General features: G+C 40.4%; 1 protein-coding gene and 1 long non-coding RNA gene across 5 annotated transcripts in view; one reads left to right on the forward strand and one right to left on the reverse strand.

Moving 5' to 3' along the window:
* The window catches only part of LOC116690296 (coiled-coil domain-containing protein 60), a 34,892-nt gene that overhangs the window by 6,284 nt on the left and 8,220 nt on the right, over positions 1 to 20,388 (reverse strand). For all 4 annotated transcript variants that reach the window (XR_004332224.1, XM_032517129.1, XM_032517130.1 and 1 more), the window contains 6 exons: positions 16,443 to 16,613; positions 15,610 to 15,735; positions 11,516 to 11,620; positions 8,635 to 8,722; positions 5,895 to 6,099; positions 1,013 to 1,076 (listed from right to left, as the gene is read on the reverse strand). Coding sequence is in view for 3 of the 4 variants with exons in the window: in XM_032517129.1 (XP_032373020.1) it covers positions 1,013 to 1,076; positions 5,895 to 6,099; positions 8,635 to 8,722; positions 11,516 to 11,620; positions 15,610 to 15,735; positions 16,443 to 16,613 (759 nt within the window). In the remaining variant the exon portion in view is untranslated. The remainder of the gene's footprint in view (positions 1 to 1,012; positions 1,077 to 5,894; positions 6,100 to 8,634; positions 8,723 to 11,515; positions 11,621 to 15,609; positions 15,736 to 16,442; positions 16,614 to 20,388) is intronic.
* LOC116690298 (uncharacterized) lies at positions 3,393 to 4,595 on the forward strand. The gene is made up of 2 exons (XR_004332225.1): positions 3,393 to 3,625; positions 4,016 to 4,595. It is a non-coding gene; the product is annotated as an uncharacterized LOC116690298 (long non-coding RNA).

The raw sequence follows: 20,388 nt of genomic DNA on the forward strand, positions 1-20,388 counted from the left end.
ATGCTAGAACTCTACACACAATAATGAAAACTCGAAGTTCATGTATCAAACACGTTTTGGGTCACTGCTTGCCTCGCAGCATTTTATAAGCAAATAACACATAAGCAAAAAATATAGCAAAATGTGTGGAATAATTGGAAATGGTGTGCTATGTTGTGCTAAATTTCTCCGTATATTACATTAGGAAAAATAAAAATCGACTAAACAGAGCTCAAAACCACCCCTCTTTGGGGCGAAAAAATGGAATGGAACACAACCACACACACACACACACACACATATGTACAACAAATATGTTTTTTTGCATATTAGCCATTGAAAGTACACATATTGATGCAGACCCACAATTACTGAAAGCTGGCTGAGAAAATAATCATCAGGAACATGTAATCGGTCATTGAATGATGGTAATCACAGTACCACATCTTTAACAGCAAAGGTAAATATTAGGTACCAGTGAAATGGCACTGATAGCATTTTACAACATGCCCTTTTGTCCCCTCATTCACAACACAATTCCACTGACGTTTTACAGCAACTTCCTGACACAGGCTTTCAGATCACTGTCTTTAAAATTTTGAATAGGCCTGAGGAGGAATGAAGATGAAGAGGCCTAAAATAGTAACACAAATTAAAGGGCTGTCACTTCAGAGTAAGTGAGAAGAGTACAGGTTAAGCTGCCGCTATAGCTTTCTTTTTCCTGCTCTTCTTCTCTTTACACAATAATTCCAGGAATATTGTCCCGGTCATGATGGCTTAGACTTTTGTACTCTTTATGATTAGCTGTTGTTTATCTAGGAAATAAAACTGTGGCTACTGTTACAAAGTGCCTAAGTCATTATGGGAGCCCAGGCCTGAGGTACAACAGCAGTTAGAGGTAGAATTTAAGAATTTATTGCAGTAGGCCAGTAAACATACTGGTTTGCAATCTTCTTATCTTCTCCGGCTACTGAAATTCAAGTCATGAGATGGAGGTTCTGCTCAAATGTAGGTCCTGGCTTGATGAGCTTACCTGCTGGTTTGTGAGCTTTGGCTGTCTTTCTTGACTTTCTGGTCACCTGACAGCGTGCGAAGACCTGGAGATAAAAAGTGAATAAAAACTTGATTCACACTTTTTTTCTGCTGCATCTCTCCTCATTTCTTTCACCACTGCATTTTATGATGGATATGTAACTCTGTCTACCTCTAATTTTTGAAATATTCATAATTAGAGGGATTTGCGCATCTAAAAACATTACTTTCCATGTCATGTGGAGTTGAAGGAAAGCAGGGCTTTTGGGGCGGGAGTGAAGCAAAGTCAGGTTTATACACTATCATGAATAATGTCTTTGCCCAACGAGGCACTCGCTCCCTCCAGAGCATTTCTCTGTTGTTCAAATCCCACACTCCTAGATGCAGCTGCAACCTACTTAACCCGCCTCAATATACAAATCAATAATGCATTTGTCAATGTGTAACAGTTATTGATGACCTCTCAGGTCACACAGTACAGTGGTTCTAAACCTGGGGGTCGGGGGATGGTTGTGGAGAAATAAAATAAAATAATACAACATAGACTAGGAAATGTTTTTTTTTTTTACATTACTGTGTGATTTATTGGGGGGGGGGGGGGGGGGGGGGGGGGGGTCACAGATTGCATCAAAAATCCACATGGGCCCGGAGCACATTGGACAAACGCAAGACGCTAGCTGTCAAAACAAATAAACAAAACAGCCATCACAAACAAAGCATTATTTGGGTGCGACCTGATCATTCTTGGGGGGGTTGCGACTTGAAAAGTTTGAGAACCACTGACCTAGTAAACCTGCTGTAACTAAGGGTCAATTCATGAACCGTTAAAGCAGCTTTTAGTGGTTCCTTCCCTGATGACTTCAGATGTGCTTCCTTTTCACTTTCTCTGTGCTTTTTGCAAATAGCTATTATTGTATTATTATTTTCTCTCTGTCTTTCATTCCTTTCAAATTGTTCATATAAAGTACATTGAAGATTCCCCTTGTGAATGAAATGTGCTATATCAATAAAGCTTGCCGTCAGTTGGGTCTGATAGATTTCCTGTCCTGTGCTGTCAGGACCCCACTAAGGGATACGAAGACACATCTGAGAAGTAAGAAGACGACAAGGTAGGAATTCAAAAAAGCTTTTCTATACTTTCTAAACCTTTGACACATTTTCCTGTAAAATGTTACATACTTTCACTACTTTAGGCATTTTAAAATCCTTCAAATGAAAAACGTCTTTCGTTGGTCACGTTCAGGAGTAGACATTGCTTAGTTTCAATGGATCACAAGGTATAAAGGTTGGGAACTACGGCTCATTGCTATATGCCATTTGTACCAGTGTGGTAACAGGTTGCAGTCGGTTATACATTTCCCTGATCCTTCATCAGACCCGTTTAGTAGCTTAATGTGATAAGTCATTTTGAGTATGTATATATTCATATGTAAGAGGTTGTAGAAATATAAGTTATGGAAATATAAGGACTAATTGCACAAGCAGATTAGAGCTTGTGCAAGTGTGATTGTAATGCACAATGCAAAATGAAAACCAAATGTCTCATTTTCCATGTTGTTTTCATATTTAATCGCATAGCTCCCTCTGGTGGTAACATGCTGTTACTACACCATGAAATTGAGAAACGTTTTGTAATCTCACTCATCAGCTAGCAGTTTACACATAGATGTCACACAGTGATGACACAATAAATCTTCATGAAGCTTCCCAAGAGCATAAAGCATTCATTAAAATGTTAAATACCAGCCTAAATGATTCAACTTCTCTAAGAGCTGTGACAAAATTAATCACAGTGTGGCAAATCAAGGAGATGAGGCGCTTATTAAAATGTATAGCATGATTTCTCACGAGGAATAGCTATAAAAACCTGCAGCTAAAACTGTAATAGCCAATAACTTTTGCAAATTGCCTGGCTTCAGATTGAATAAACAGAGTTATTATTTTAATTATCCCAAATGAATGTGGGTGATTAACTATCTGAGCTGCTCAAAAACTACAGGGGGGGGGGGGGGGGGGGGGGGGAACTGAAACGCAAAGACAAACCTCCTCATTATTCAAAGTTTCACAATTCCTTTTTTTCATCAAAGAGTTTGAAAAACTACTTATTTTTTTCCCAAAGAATATAACTCCTCTTTCAAATTCATTTACCAGGCAACACATTGTAGTGTGGGCACAGTTGCACATCTCCAGTGGCCAATTTCTGGATTTGAGACATAACTCTGGGGATTAGTCTGAACAGCAGTTAATTGCTTTAAACCATGGTGCTGAATTATTCCTTTGATTTGTGGACTCATTTTATGATAAGAGCCAAAACGCAGGAGGGAGGGAAAGAGGGAGGAGAGAAAAAAGTGTGAAAAAAAGAGAGTAATAGAGACGAAAAAGAAAAACAACACGACAATGACTGAAGCAGTGACAGCTAACTAAACAGTCTTTCATGTAATCTACAGGAGGCGGGGGTGGTGGGGGAGATCAGATGACTAATTATACTCTGCTGTGAAGCCTGAAGCAGTGCACTATGGGAATCATCGAGGGCTGAACCCCGTCACAAAGGCTCTGATCATTGAACAGACCCAGCTCTTATTTTGGTTTTCATTTCAGACTCAGCAGGTGGTGGGTAAGTGTAAATGTAAGTGTGTTCTGTGTGTGTGTGTGTGTGTGTGTGTGTGTGTGTGTGTGGTAGGTGACTTTTTTCTTCCCGGTGAGGGGGTTTTTGTGAAGAGCGATTGTTTTGACTGGTTCTTCTGTTCTTCTAAGTCAAGTTTAGGATTTATATTGGGTGTAGGGTTGACTTAAAGTTAAAGACGGTTACATGTGGCCTTGACATTGTATGTTTGACTTGCAAAGTCCGGAAGCTTAGGATATGTTTGTTATGTTTAAAAAAAAAAAAAAAGAGTTAATTATTTTGTGTTGGTTGCATTTCAAAGCTATGCTAGAAACAAGAAAAGAGTACAAATACAGTGTAAAACATACTCAAAACATTAAATTGGAAATTTTCCACTTACAGAGTGATTAACACCACAACAGGAGTTGATCAAGCACAGAAAGACAAACACTGGTACGATCGTGTGCCTTCTGCTCAAGGCTCAGCAATGTGACGCTGTTGGTGGGAAACGAACAGGGTCTATTCTGTGCTGTGCGTTTCTACAACAAGAAGGAGATGAGTGAACGCGACTGCATGCGGACCTCACCCCTGCACAAACTCAAACACCTCCATTTCGCTTGGTATGGAAATGTGTCTCATATTCAGACTGTGGATATTAACATTTGTTACCAGCATGCCCTTTCCCTTGTCTTACATCTCCTCCAACCTTACATGTGCTTAGAGACTCATTTTCATAATTATGTTACCTTTTGAGATGGCGGTTTGATTTCATGAGTTTGCCTGTTCTGTTTATATAGCTAAAACGTATGAATGAATGAATAAATGTATTTCAGACAACAACATGACATAAACAAAACAAATACACAAAAAATGTGTTAATTAGTTTGCAAAATGAAATAAAAAGCACATTACATAACATACAGTGGCTTGAGAAAGTTGACACACCCATGCTAAAGTTGATTAAAAAGAAGAATAAAAAAAACCAACATCTTTTGGAAATTGATCTTAATGCCTTAATTCAAAATAATTAGGAAAATCCAACCTTTTAAGGACACCAATTTTCTTTGTGAATGAATAATGTACAGTATTGTAAATAAATAAATGTTCTTCCTTAAAATACAGGGGACATAAGTATACACACCCCTATGTTAAATTCCCATAGAGGCACGCAGATCTTTATTTTTGAAGGCCAAATATTTCATGGATCCAGGATACTGTGCATCCTGATAAAGTTCCCCTGGCCTTTGGAATTAAAATAGCCCCCCATCATCACATACCCTTCATTATATATAGAGATAGGCATGGGGAACTTTCCATAAGATTATCTCTCCCTGTATTTTAAGGGAGAACATTTATTTAAGAACATTGTTCATTCACAAAGAAAAATGGTGTCCTTAAAAGGTTGGATTTTCCTATATTTTTTAATTAAAGCATTATGATCCAAAAGATGTTTTTTTGTATTCTTCTTTTTAAATCAACTTTAGCATGGGTGTGCAAACTTTTTCAAGCCACTGTACAATACAGTGTCCAGCCTAGACATGACTGAAAAGGAATAGGAAGAAGAATACACTTATTAAATCATAGCCCTTCTACAGAGATGGAAAGAGTACAAAAAAAATCTACTTGAGCAAAAAACCTGTTACTTTGATAAACTGTGGAGTGTTACACAAGTGTTATTTTATACATAAAATTACTTAGAATAATTACTTGGTGCAATAATTTTCAGCTACATGTACAAAGGTGTTATTTATTCACTGCTGCTACTTAAATACACGCTGTACTAATTTATTTTGACACTGCACAAAAATAGAATTTGTACAATCAATTTGAAACAATCTTTTTTAACAGAATCTTGTCTAACTTAGTTCTAGTTAACATTTTTATTTCTTTCTTATTGTAGCTATGTTACTTTATTTACTTTATACACTTACTCTGTTCTTACTGTTATTCTACCTTGAATTTGACTGTGAGCAACTGCAACTAAATAATTTACCTGAGGGGATCAATAAAGTATTCTGATTCTGATAAAAGCTAAAAGTAGCTCATTTAAATTTTTTGTATTTATACTTCTTTCATATCTTATTGTATCACAGTCTTTGTGAGGGCACAAAGCTTTCCATTTGAGTTTGTTGACAGCTACAAAACGTTGGAGACATTTTTTAATTTTTTTTTTTTTTTAATTTAGCAAAGCACAATACTTCAAACTTAACATACAACGTAACGTAAAACGTAAAAGTCAAATTACAGATTTCCACCTCCGCCCTTCTCCACGCTTACTTACACTCTGAGGGAGGCCGGTCGGTCTCCCTAGGTGCTCCTGGAGACTCTGTGTCTTCCTCAGCACCGGGGACCAGAGAGGACACACTGCTGCCCACAGGGGTGGGGGTGAGTGCAGAGAGGGAGGCCCCACCCATGAAGGGAGACTTCCTGTGGGTGTGGAGGCGAGCAGAGGAGCTCCGAGGGCGCCTGGGATGAGCTCTCCGAGGCTTTCGGAGAGGAAAAGGAGACAAAAGGCAGTGCACATTCATAAAGGAGAGCATGTGTTTGGTTTGTTACCTAAAAAACAGAATGCAGGGACACAGGGCCGTCAAATTGGTGTTTCCTGCGATCACAACAGACTTTTAACCCATAGAGGTCAGTACAACAAAGCTTTTCTGCCGTACACGATTACACGATTATGCAGTAGCTCTTGTTTAGTTACCTCTTCAACCTTAGAATAACCATCTAATTTGAATCTCTTGTCATCTACTGTGGCTGCTGTATGTTTGTTTTTTTTATTCTTAAAATATATCATAATCTTTAAAATGGGTTCTAATTGTAACTTAAAAGAGTAATCCACCCTTGAATAACATCGTCATATATAATTTGTTGTTCACAAACCTTTTGAAGCCACCTTTGAGAATGTTCATGAACGTAGAGATTTATCGACAAAACACATTATAGCTAGCTTCACAGACATGTGCCACTAATGGCTACCATACCCCTTACTCAAAACAAACCACCTCAAATGACCGTCTGTTATTGTCATCTACTGAAGCTACTGTCAACAGAGAGTCTATAATTTCCCCTTTTCTCCATGAAAAACTGTTGAATTTCAGCCCAAAATGGAGTCTCTTGGTATTAGTTGTGAGGGACTCGCCTAAACCTGGCGCTAACTACTGATGGTTTAGATATTTTACTGTTTTTTGCACCAAGCTTCATTTTCGCCAAGCTAGAAATATCTTGTTGTGATGTCTAGCCAGCTGTTTTTGGGCAGTTATTAAGGAGAAAAACAAACCACAAAAGCCCATAAACGGTGTAACATTCCTCTAATAATAGCAGCTTTTAAATCCATTTTCCTTAAAGCCTGAAGCAAAGTTGTCAATTTATATTAGCTCCTTGTGGAAACATATGATCCTCATAAGGGCAGAAATATAAACACACACACACACACACACACACACACACACACACACACACACACACACACACAACACAAGCTGACAGGCGGCAGCTTGGCACACACCCATAGGTAGACTCTCAAGTGAGGACGACATATGAGCAGCAGAAAGGAGCCAACACACGTCTCTCCCCGTCTCCCCCCTCTCTCCCATGCCCTTCCCTCTCTCTGCCTGTCTGTCAGAGTGTGTGTGACGCTCCCATCAGCCTAATTATTAGGGTGGAAGGAAGCACAACACTTCAGCAACAGCTCTCCAAATGTCCTCTTCTGCCACACTGCCTACAAAGTAAATATATATATGTGTGTGTGAAGATGCTTTGTGCTTATTATTGAGCCAGTCTGTGGGTTTAAGTAGGCATGTCTGACTCTTCAAGTCTGCCTGTGTATCAATACTTAAGGTTCAGAGCGATTCTGAGTCTTTTAAAGATTGTTTTGGGGCATTTTTAGAACTTTGTTGACAGGACAGCTGAAGAACTGAAAGGGGAGAGAGAGGGGAAATGACAAGTGGCAAAGGTTCTCAGGTCAGAGTCAAACCCGGGCCCACTGCGTCGAGGAGTAAACCTCTATATATGGGCGCCCGCTCTACCAACTGAGCTATTCGGGCACCCGGATTCAGAGTCTTTTAGGTGTAATGCTCCAGCATGAGTGAGTAAATGCACCTGACCTGACTTTCCCTTTTTTACGCTTGTGTGTGTGTGGTTGTGTGTGTGTGTGTGTGTGTGTGTGTGTGTGTGTGTGTGTGTGTATGTGCACACACCTGTTAATGCAGCTGTCACAGTGCAGGATTTCTCTCTTTCTGCAGAGCGTTGCAGGTAGAGGACTTTGAAAGATAAGTTATGTTCAAACTCCAACCTTCTGATACCAGAGTTTGTTCAGTACTCTTTTTTTTCCTCTTTTTTAGCTCAACAAATTAATAATAATAATAATAATAATAATAATGATAATAATAATAATGATAATAATAATGATAATAATAATAAGAAGAAGAAGAGTGTGCGCTGGGTACAGAGTAGCGTGAGCTGCCCGTCATTTCGGAGAGATTACCATTAAGTTTAGCCAAGAAAAAGTGAGCGTTAATTGGCGCCGATTGTTAAGTTTTGGCACCAAAACAACTAGTTAAGTTTAGAAAAAGATCGTGGTTTGTATTTAAACATTCCCAAGGAACACGCATTTCCTGCGTGAAAGTCTTTTGTTTTCCCCCGGGAAGCGAACTCTGCTCCTATATGTTAACACCCCGTCCTCCACGACCAGCCGCATTCTTACACAGCAGCAGTCAACGTGGTGACCACAGCAAAAAAAAACGTGTAAACCGTAGGAATTACAGTGCTTGATGTTCGTAGCTTGTCAAACGTATAATTCATGAGAACAGGCGGAATAACCAAACTCATCCTTTAATTGGACGGGTAAGTATGACGACGGGCGTGTCCACATACGTTTAGCTGTATGATGCAAATACACATTTCAAAAAAATAAAAATAATTTATATAATACTAATATGTAATAATTCAAATAAAAAGAGTAAATAAGTGTGTGTGTTAGTGTGTGTGGGGGTGGGGGAGGGGGGGAGGGGGTGGGGCGGTACCTTTGTTGAAACAAACTGCTCCCATTTGTTTTCAATAGCTCTTTCTTTTTTCAGCGTCTTAATCGTGGTCCTGCCTCGGCCGGGGTCTCTGCGAACGGAAAAGAATTGTCGCTGTTATGATCAATGCAACCGTGACCTTCTGCGACTCACCACTAGTTGAAACCGGCCTTTGGGGCGGAGACAGCTTGAGAGTCATTCCGGCCATTATCAAAATCATAATTCATCTTATCCTAAAAACTGTGCAGTGTTTTAGATTGATGCCCGACATCCGAGCTGCCCGCCTGGTGGAAAGCACAGCAGTGTCGTAACCTTGTGCTAATGTTTCATTTCATCCTCCCCTTGTCTTCCTGTACAGTAATACCTCGGCTGTATCATTTGGCCCATAAAGCTTAAGACTTTCTGGGAAATTGGATTTGAAGCTGAGTGAAGGCCCTGGAGGCTAGAACATGATGATGTTTGGGTACAAAAGAAATTCTCTTTGTAGCTCTTTTCCTCCCCTTCCTTCCGTTCTTTCCTTTTATTTTTCATTTTTCTATCAATTATTCAAGGCTTGGAATTGTGTGCAATAATATTCCTTTAATACATTCTACAAGGAGCCATTGTAACTGAGCGCTGTACAGTCTTTTTCTAACCTTTATGAAATAATCTATTCTCATAAGTCTCCTCTGATACTTTGACAAGAAAGATTATCATAGATCAATAAGAAGGCAAGGAAAAAAAAAAAGTAAAGCGGGAACCTCGGAAACAACTGCCTTTGAGGAAATAAAGCACACTACGGGTTCAATGGAACAGCAATCCTGTGTGTTAAAACGTACAAGTTTGAGCACCACACCGCTGCTGCTTCTTGCACTTTTTTCTCCATTTTCTAACTCTCGACGCCCTATGGTGGGTCAATATCATGGTAGCTGAAACCTGGAGGGGGGACGAAGATGGAAGAATGCAATCTTCTCACTAAGCCAGGGCCCCCTCCGGAGCTTTGGACTTTATATTTCATCCAGCACTGTCAGCTCGCGCCTGCAGCTCCTGAGCACCACCACCCTTCATCACTGGCCTCGCTACAGTACAGATGCAACGTCTTTTCAGGTGGCTGGCTTAAAAACAGCGTGGATTTGACAGGAGTTACTCATCAGTCAGCGTGCACAAGTCAGCGCCATAATGAGATGATTGCTGATGGATATGTTACTCATGCTGGTGTGTTTTAGCCTCTGGACGGGGGGCTCCAGGCAGTGGAATCACTCTTTAATAGGAAATGACAGTTAATGTATTGAACGTTTTTATTTCATAGTATAGAGACAAGTCCCTGACATAACTATGTGCTTTTGTTTCTCATTGCTCACATTAAATGCACCGTTATCTTTTCAAATGCAAACAATTCGAGAAGAATTGAGGGATTATTAATTAATGAGCAAGTCAATTATGCAAGTGATGTTTTAACAAATACTTAAAGCACATTCAAACACATGTTCAAGAGACCATTGTGGCCTTAAGTTTCAATACTAACAGTGTTGGGAATAACGGCCTTATAAAATACCGTTCCTAACGACGTTACTTTTTTCAGTAACGAGTAATCTAATTGATTACTCTTCCCATCTTAATAACGGCGTTACTGTTACTGCTGCGTTACTATAATTGAAGCAGTTTTTTTTTCATCAGACCAACTAGATCTCTGAGCCGAGAGGCAAAGTCCCACAGCAACATTAAAAGAGTTTAGATTTGTGTACAGTTTCTGGTAATAATGTATTGTATCAAGTGTCCATTTCATTATAATATTCATGTTTATCATAAATTGATAAAGTAAAGGAGTTTAAATACCTTGGGGTCTTGATCGCAAGTGAGGGGACCATGGAGCAGGAGATTGGTCAGAGAATCGGAGCAGCCGGTGCAGTATTACATTCAGTTTATTGCAGCGTTGTGACAAAAAGAGAGCTGAGCCAGAAGGCAAAGCTCTTGATCTACCGGTCAGTGTTCGTTCCTACCGTCACCTATGGTCATGAAGGCTGGGTCATGACCGAAAGAAAGAGATCCAGGGTACAAGTGGCCGAAATGGGTTTCCTCAGGAGGGTGGCTCGCGTCTCCCTTAGAGATAGGGTGAGAAGCTCAGTCATCTGAGAGGAGCTCGGAGTAGAGCCGCTGCTCCTTTGTGTCAAAAGGAGCCAGGAGTTGAGGTGGTTCGGACATCTGGTAAGGATGCCTCCTGGGCGCCTCCCTAGGGAGGTGTTCCAGGCACGTCCAGCTGGGAGGAGGCCTCGAGGAAGACCCAGGACTAGGTAGAGAGATCATATCTCCGACCTGGCCTGGGAACGCCTCGGGATTCCCCAATCGGAGCTGGTTAATGTGGCTCGGGAAAGGGAAGTTTGGGGTCCCCTGCTGGAGCTGCTGCCCCCGTGACCCGATACCGGATAAGCGGAAGAAGATGGAGATGGCCTTCAAGAGGGGTGGAGGTGGGGTCACATTTGAACATTTAAAAATGTACTTGAAAGTAACTCATTACTAACTTTCTGAAGTAACTAGTTACTTTTATAATTTGTAACTGAGTACCTAATTGAGTTACTTTTTGGAAGAAGTAACAAGTAACTGTAACTAATTGCTTTTTAAAAGTTACTTGCCCAACACTGCTAACAACTCATGATACATTATGTCAATGAACAGTTTCACAGCAGGTGCAATGAGAACATTTTCCACCAGAGTTGATGCAAAAAAGTTACATTTTATTTGGCCTATGAGTTTTAAACCAGAGGGAGAGTTAACTAGGTGTATTTCTAGATAGAAATCTTGTAGTAAGCAGCTTTAGAATGCAACTTCTTATTCATGCATGTGCTTTAACTGACCACTGGTAGGTTGTGTGTGGGTGGTGAAACCCTTTGACCCCAGAACAACTCACTTGGGGTCCCAGCAGGCGGTGAGCGGGCCGACTCTGCCGGAGCGATCCAGAGTCAAGGCCTCCAGCAGCCAATTCAGACAGCAGAGCTGGCGGTAGATGACCTTCCTGCAACAGCACACAAAGACATGAAATCAACATCTATCGGAGGTTTGTCTAACAGAGTGCATCAATATTATTAAGCAAGTCAAATTGTATTTACAAAAGCTAGATTACAAAGTGCTCAAAGTGTTGGTTTCATAACGATATGCATCAAAGGTCAGCCAGCAGAGCCCCCTCAGAATAACTTCTACAACATTTTAACTCCACTCACTGAACTGTCCGACTTCAAGAGGTCAAAGGTCAACATGTAGAATGTGAATTATTAAATATCATAGCCAATAAATAACATGGGCAGGAATTTAATGAATGTATAACAGCATATTCCCCCACTTTAGGAGAGTGGGACACACGATGCAAACATATTGCTTGGATTGCGATAACACATTTACAACAAAGCATGACAGCTAAATTACTTCATAATTAAGCAACTTCATGTTGTTGCAGTTGAAGCAACAAATGAAAGAGGTGATAGTCTCTCATCTTTTTTTGTGGTCAGAGCAACTCACAAGCAAAACAGACAAGGTTTGCATGGATACAACCCATCCACTTTCATAATAGAATCCTAGCGTCAGAACTACCCGAGAAAAAAAGTCGTTCACCCAATTAAATAAGATGTAAGGAGGGGTATGACTGACGGAATATATGTTTGGTAATGGTCAGTAGTTTTATATATTTATTTATAATATTGTGCAATACACGCCTTTTACTCTATTCTATTTGTTATGTGTATGTTATGTGTTAGATTAATTGTGCTATAGATATCTGGATCAGTGTTTGTATTGTGCATTATGTTTCAGTATGCCTGTACTGCACAACAAATTGCCTCTTGGGGCCATTAAAGTTTTCTAAGTCATGAGACTTTGCAAAAGGTTTAAAAACTGGGAGACTGTTCTAAATGAGGATTTATCCCCACAGAGTAAAACGAGAGAAGGAGTTGTATAGACGCTGAACCTGATTGGATAATGTAGTTTTCTTTTTTTAGCTCACGGTTCCACACTCACAGCAATGCACATTTACTCTTGGTTGTACTTGGTGTGTGGGTAGTGTGCTGTGCAACCACAATCTCTTGGCCTAAGTACCTTGCTCAAGAGCACCTTAGAAAAAAGCTGTAGGGAAGAGTATTTGATAGCATATTCATTCTATTACTTTACTATTACTACACCTCTACCATAGTACTAGATGTTATTCTATTTTCTGTACATTATATTGTATTCATATATTTTAACTTCTTAAGTATTAAGTACATATTTTAAGTAATTTTCTTTCTGTACATACTGTATGAGCACTGTTGGAGGGAGGCTGACAATAAAAAAAAGCATTGCCATTGCCAGCTTCGGTGAAATTGACTGGAAATGTTTTTTCTCGGTTTTCTTTGACTCTTGAGAAATAGATAGAACCAAACTGCCTAATTAACTAATGTTACACAGACATTTTATATTGTATGATAAGTCATTTTAAGTGTTCTGTCTCAATGCTACCAAGAGAAAGTTATTGTGTTTGATTTGTGTCCCACATGAAAAGGTTAACAGCATTACATTAAGTAATGGTGTAGTACTCCCTCCAATGGCAAAACACTATCATTGTGAAACCAATCATTTTGAAAGCCCTTCATTTCCAGTCAAGTCTTGCAGGTGAAATAAGTGGATGTAAACATTTACACAAGAGGCCCAACTCTTCAATAGAAGGGCTGCTGTAGTGGGAACAAATGCAAAGCATGCCATCTCTCTAAAAGCGCGGTTACAGTGTCACCTGCAGTCAAGCGGTGCCGTCCGTCTCCCCGACACTTTTACGCTTCGAGGCTTTATGACCACATCCATTCCCATGATCTCTCCAAACACATCAAACACAATATGAATGCTGCCTCCTTTTCTGCCTCGCTCCCCACCGCGCACAAATGCTGCTGTCCCGGGTCGCTCTAAGCTCTTTTCATTATCGACCAGGCCATTTGTCTGCCAGGCAGATAGCCTGCTAGATTAGGATCTGTCAGATGTCAGGTAACAGCCTTTGAACAGGGTTGTTATTTTTCCAGATGTCTCGCCAGAAAACAAGGCTGTATTCTGGCAGTGGCAATGATGCAGTGTCAGAGGAAATGCATGTTGACTTGGATGTGATGTATAATAAACACAAGCTGTAGATTTGTCCCTGTGAAACAAAAAAAATCAAAGGACATAGGATTCCTGTGTCTGTGAAGATGAGTCAAATTAGTTTTTGGGTCACAAAAGTGGCATCATATCTTGGCCTTTTAGGAAACTGCTGGTATCTGTTAGTTTGAAAGCTAAATTGTCCCTGCTTTGCCATTAAGTCCTTTTCAAACACATTACACTTGTCACAACATAATGTGTTCAAAAGCCAGCACTAGTGGATTATAGGCGGCATTGCCATCACATCATCCACACAAGATCAAAGCAGTGCATTAAATGTTGCTTTTGTGAACCAGAGTTATGTGTGTGTTTATTGTCAGCCAGCACCTGAGTTTCTAACAAGGCACATTTGTCAGAGAAAACTTTTTCTGATGCCTATTTCAGAAAGGTTAGCTCCGGATCACGCAGCATCAAAGGAGTCTGCCGTATGAAAGAAATACAAAATGAAAGCCTCACGAATATCTGTCAATGTCAGATGTTTTGCATTAAATATTCAGCAATCTATCCGTTTGTTTTTCTCTGTTTGATGTTTGCTGAGGTGTAGTAACACATCTGTTTGACATGAATCAAACGGATGAACACTGGCAGACAGAAGAGGGGGAAAGGAGTGCAGCAATTCCTTATAATTAAATTATTTTTAAACATCTCGGCATTTTATTTACTGCTGTACAGGGTGTGGTGGTTCATAGAATATGCATCAAAATACATGCCCCTGATTTAAAGAAGGAGTTTGATCCTGATGTTAGGTGCAAATATTCAGATGGTATACCTAACTACTCTAAATCTAAATAAAACGGAGGAAGTCTCTGTCTGTCTGTATGTCTCAACCAATCGACTTCACACTTGGCGGGTGTGTTGCTGAGGACCCAAGGAAGTGCAGCGTTGAGCGCGAGCTCTTGAGATCTACGGGACATATTTACCGGTATTAGTAGTGCAGACACACACTGTGTACAGTAGATGCTCGCTATAGTACATTCAATAACAATGGCTCAGTATCGTTCAAATATTTTTATAGCGGTACTGATACCAAGACCGTGACATTGCTACCGGTTCGTAAATACTACTTTTTTTTTATACCAATTTTTTATTTATTTAAAAAAAAAAAGAAACTGCAACATAATACATTACAGCAAAAATCTTTTTATTTATTTTTTTAAAGAAAGAAACTGCAACATAATACATTACAGCACAAATCTTTTTATGTATTTTTCAGCTCCTACTACCTGAGCCCCGTCTCTGTGTGTTAACGTAGATTTTTTTCCTGCCTGTCTCTGCAACATGTAATGCTAAACAGCCAATCACAAGCATTATTAGATCTTGGTAGAAGCATGCTGCGTCATTATTGGCCATCACCAACGCTGATGAGATTTACTCCTTAGGTACTGAAATTGGGTATTTTGTTTTTTTTTCATTAGAGTTTTTACGGCTGTCACCAAGTCAAATTATAGACTTTTTAAGACCAATATGAATGAAATCTAATGAATGATAATTAAGACCTGTTTAAAATGATTTGAGACCTATAACAACAATACTTCAGCATATTTAAGACTTTTTAAGGCCTAATAACCCTGGGTATTGAATGACGAGGCATTTTTCGATACTCTATATTTTTGAGGCAATTCGGTCTGTGCCTAAAAAGTTGAATTCGGTACATACCCAGCCCTATCAAGAACAGATGAACAAAGAGAGACCAGTTACATTGTTACATTGTGGCAAACCTAAACATTTAAAGCATTGGCAGAATGAATGCTTTGTCCCAAATAGCTAGCTGTTAGCAAATGCACCCTCTTGATTTTAGGCAACCATCTTGAATATTGTTAAAGGGAAAGGCTGTAAAGTATATAGTAACCTTACGTCGGTGCTTGGCTCAGCAGAGGGGAGGTCAGGGAGTGATGGAACGGGGTGAAAGGTCCTGCTGAGTGGCTCTTCTTCCGGGCTTCACTCACACCTGACCAGCTGCTTCCTGCAGGCAGAGGCCACCTGAACACAGCAGATACAGTGCTGTTAGCTTTTAATAACATAGGAGCATAAGGATGATGCAATTGATGTGATGCAAATATTTTTACACAAGATATTACAACAATGTGTTCCATGTTTGCAAAACTAGTATTTGGGACATCATGTGACTTTACAAGTCTTCAGTCAAAATTCATACATAGGCCACAATACTGTATACTATGACTAGTGACTAAATGTTCTGCGACATAGAAAAATAATAATAAACAAAAACCCTATATTAGCATTCATTTGGAGTCATGTTTCTGCTTCTTCGATCTTGGTTTTGGTATCCACCTCATCCTGAGGGAAATACCTGGGTCTCTAGCTGCTAAATGATCTACTATGCTCACCGGCTAGTCACTTACTTTGTCTTTCTACATTGGGCTTATGAGAGCCTTTTTTTCTACTGCTGGAAACACAGTTGATGGGAGCTGTGAGGATTAACCAAGACAGTAAAATTTCGGGCTGTAAAACCCAAACGCTCTGTAGAGCTGAGTGGAACAACCCAATAGGGTGATGATTTTCTGTGTTTGTCATTAGGAGACACCCTTTTTAGTCATTAATCACTATAAAAAAATATTGATTAATGCTGCTTTCAGTAGTCTAAAAAGTAATAAACTGATAAACTATGCCAGAGGGAGACACTGCAAGAAGAAATGAAACTGAGCTGATGTGAGTTGTTACATCACCCTTCTGAATCACTGTCAGAGTCAGAGGAGAAACTGGGAGGTCGTGGCTTGGTTTTCCGCTGCTGCTCCCTGCTCATCCGCTGCCTCTCCACCTTCTCCTGCTCATCCTGTTCCTCTTTTTGCAGGAGGTGGAAGTAGCTCTGGCCCCGCTTAATTGCTGATGACAAAAGCCTGCAAAGCACAGAGACAAAAGCGAGAGTCTTGAATACAGGGAATCACTAGCGTGCTTTAATAAAGATGTATGTTTGGAAAGAAGGGGTGTCGTCAATTCAAGAGTGGGCTTGTGAGATGGCTAGGGTTGCGGTGTTTGAAAAGATGTTATGCTAACGGTTTGCCCGATTGAATATCTACACGGGAACATGGGGAAGATACCTAAGCCTTCTGGATGCCTCCTAAAGCTTTGTGTTGGGGAGAGACGTGAATAATGGGCTTATGGTGTTGTCATTTATACATATATATTTATTTTGTTGTTATTTTTTAAATTGTGTTATCTTTTCTTGATTGTTGTCTGGGTGGGGGGTGTTGACGATGTTCATGTTGCAAATTGTATGATTTGTGTTAAAAATGTTGATCACAAAAATAATGACAACAACAACAACCCGAATGACAGAAAAAGAAATGAAAAAAAGGCAGAGAAACCACAGTCAGTCATACAAAAACCATCAAAGCCAATGAGTTACGATCAAAAGTGCTCGCGTGTCCTCACAATTATCCCTCAAAGCCTCACAGCCTCTCTCTCTCTCACAAACACACACACACACACACACACACACACACACACACACACACACACACACACACACACACACACACACACACACACACACACACACACACACACACACACACACACACACACACACACACACACACACACACACACACACACACACACACACACACACAGTAAATCATCCAAATCAGCGCAGCCCGAAGCAGCAGGCAGGCACCATTGACACCTAACTAGAGCATTATGGGAAAAACGTGTTACGTCTGGCTAGATTAATGACTTAATTATTGCGGTTTAGTTTTCAACCATAACCTTTTCTCAAATACTGTTTACTTGTTTTTCTCATACTGCACGCGTAATTACCTTTGCAATAAAGCTGTAGTGGAAAATTAAAAGACGCAGCTGAGAAGTAACGGTCGAGGTGACTTTGTCAGTAGACCAGCCGAGGTGACACACCTCAGCGTTTCTTAATAACATGAGCAGTTTGCCTTCTTTTGAATGAAGGATGCAGAAAAAAGCTGGTCAAAGTGCACGCTGCGACAAAGCTTTTTTTGGTGAGATGTAATGACGAGCCAAAGTTGCGTATGATTTTTGGATTTTGGGATGTTACAGGGATGTGTGTGCTTTAAAATATAATGAAATAAACTGAGGATTTAGTTTAGCTTATATTGGTGTTGCTGATGATGACAGTTGTGCCGCCTAGCCGTCAAGTGTTTCAACGCTTGTGTGATACAAACTGTGTAGGGAAACAGTCAAGTTTCCTACTACGTCTTCATGCGCATGCACATACCAGATTGTGCAAGTAGCACAGATCGCATACAGACACCATGGATGTACTAAGAGAGCCGGATAGGATGCCGCGGGGCCACCACTCAGCTTTGCTTCCAATTTGTTCCAGTGGCCACTTGCTGTACTGCAACAAAAAGGCTTGTCTGTAAAACCTTTCATAGGACACTTTGATCTACAAACAGGTCAATTATTACTCTTTGTATTATCATTTTTTTTTAACTCATGAAGGCTTTATATTTGTAAAACTTTCCCAGAGCCTAGAAAAGTCTGCATGTGCTTGACATCATCTCAATGTAAAGTTTACGGACGTAGCTGGAAATATGCAGGTGAGGCCAGTGGGAGAAACACTAATGTGCATGTGCAGCGGGCCTTCCAACTGGCTCGGCCGGAGGAGACTCTAGTGCTCGTGGTCTGGGAGCCTAAAAATGCGGAAGCCAAAGTAAGCCTGCTTGGTGAGAAACGTTTTGGAACATGCTACCCGAGTTCTCCTAAGACAACCATGACGTAAATGATGCATTTTTCAAATGTTTAATGGAGGAGGGAAATGCATCCATTAGGTTTGTTTGACATGTAGCGAACCCAGTTGCCCAGAGCGACTCACGATGAATACAGAGAAGAAGCAAGATGAGAAGCAGCTTTCATTTCCTGATTATAAATATGGCAAGAATCCAACACGTAGAGTGAGGGACAAAGCCACGGTGGCCTTACAATATTCTTATGACTTTTCCTTCACAGGCAAACTAGATTTTTTTGCAATGGTGAAACCAGACAAACAAAGGCACAAATGCCTGCAAATGTTACAAACCTCTGCTGCTCCAGTTCCTATTTGTTATCTAGCGAGCAGCTGGCTGGTAATATTTCGCCCACAACTAGAGCCAAGCACTTCAGCCTAGGAGGGGGCCACAGAGCACTTGTGTTCCAGCATGCTAATTTGGCTCTGTTCGGTGATACACTGAGTGCACTAGTTAAGCTTGGAGGCATGTCTGCTCTATTTGCATACCACCACACCCCTGATATAACTTATTAATCTTCAGATGTGACATCGCAGTCCAAAATGCAGCAGTCTTAATTAAAGTGTGTTTCTATCAGCATCGCTAATGACTCGTAGCTTCATGAGCAAAAAAGTTTTTCCCTGGAGTAGCTGCCGTCTGCCAAGAGTGTGGGAGGTGGCTCAGTGACCTTGCCTTTAGACGTGACTAATTGTGTTAGCGCTTTGTGCTAAAGTGGCTCCTTCACTTTAGTTCAGCTAGTGTGTGTGCTTTTTAATTGATCAATATCTTCTAACCGACAGGCAAGTGTTTTTTTTCTGTTTGTGTTTGATGCACAATATGCACAAGTACACAAAGCAGCAATTTAACATGAAAGCTGAACAATAATATGCTGAAGAGAAAGGAGGGGAAGAGAGAAAAAGAAGCAGACAGGAGAAAGCTGCCGAGTCAATGACAGGCTGCAGAATTTGGTGTGACAAGAAAATAAAAGGCATTGAGAAGAAGCAATGTATCATCAATACGTACACAGACAATGGAACTTTTGTGTTCGAAAGCCAAGAAGCTCTGAAGTGAAACCCCATTATGCCTTTTCTCATCAGCACCACCGTCTGTCTTTCCAGTCAATAACAAGTTATTCTTCTTTGTGAAAGTGAATCATAACCACATATCAGAGCTTGGCTTGAAAAGCTCATTAAAGAGGACAATGCTTGGACGAGAGGCTTGATCGGTGGTTAAAAATTGATTGCAATGTAAAAATTTTAGACATTTGAACACTGGGGGAGGGTGGTGGTAAGGGGGGATAGTTTTTTTCAACAGATCAGATTATGGGAGCCCTTGGATGGCAGCTTGTTGCCAGGCAACAAAAGAGATAGGGTTTGTGGTAGGTGAGGAATCTTTACAGTGATTAGACCAACTCAGATGGTGTGGCTCCTTTCTGGATCTACTCTCACATCATCTATTTCAATACATGAATTTTTCATGCGTAAGCTATGATTAAAGCCTTCAGCATGGTGAATCTTGTAGGGTATGCTACACAAGCGACTGCAACATTGACATTTACAAGTTCAAACACATAATTAAATCCTAATGTAAATCTAGCAAAAACAATGCTACTTCAGAAGTATTATCTGTCAGCTGCAACGTGATGAGAAACAGGACTTGCAGTAGTGCTGACAAGGGGGCGTGGGATGTTTCATGTTAACATCGCCAGAGACAAACGGCAGACCACGACAACACAGGCTGGCGCACTCAGAAATGGCCGAGTGCCCCGGGCAAGGGTAAGAGCCAAAACGCTGATTAGGCTTTGCTGTGTCTACTCAGACAAAACAGGACAGAAAAAGCAAAAGTACAAAAACCAAAGTGGACTCACATGATATCTGCACACCAGATCATTTCATGGAGCATCCCACTTTACCTCCATATTGTGACAGTTATTAGT

The sequence above is a fragment of the Etheostoma spectabile genome, chromosome 5 (genome assembly GCF_008692095.1).
Source record: "Etheostoma spectabile isolate EspeVRDwgs_2016 chromosome 5, UIUC_Espe_1.0, whole genome shotgun sequence".
Lineage (NCBI taxonomy): Eukaryota > Metazoa > Chordata > Actinopteri > Perciformes > Percidae > Etheostoma > Etheostoma spectabile.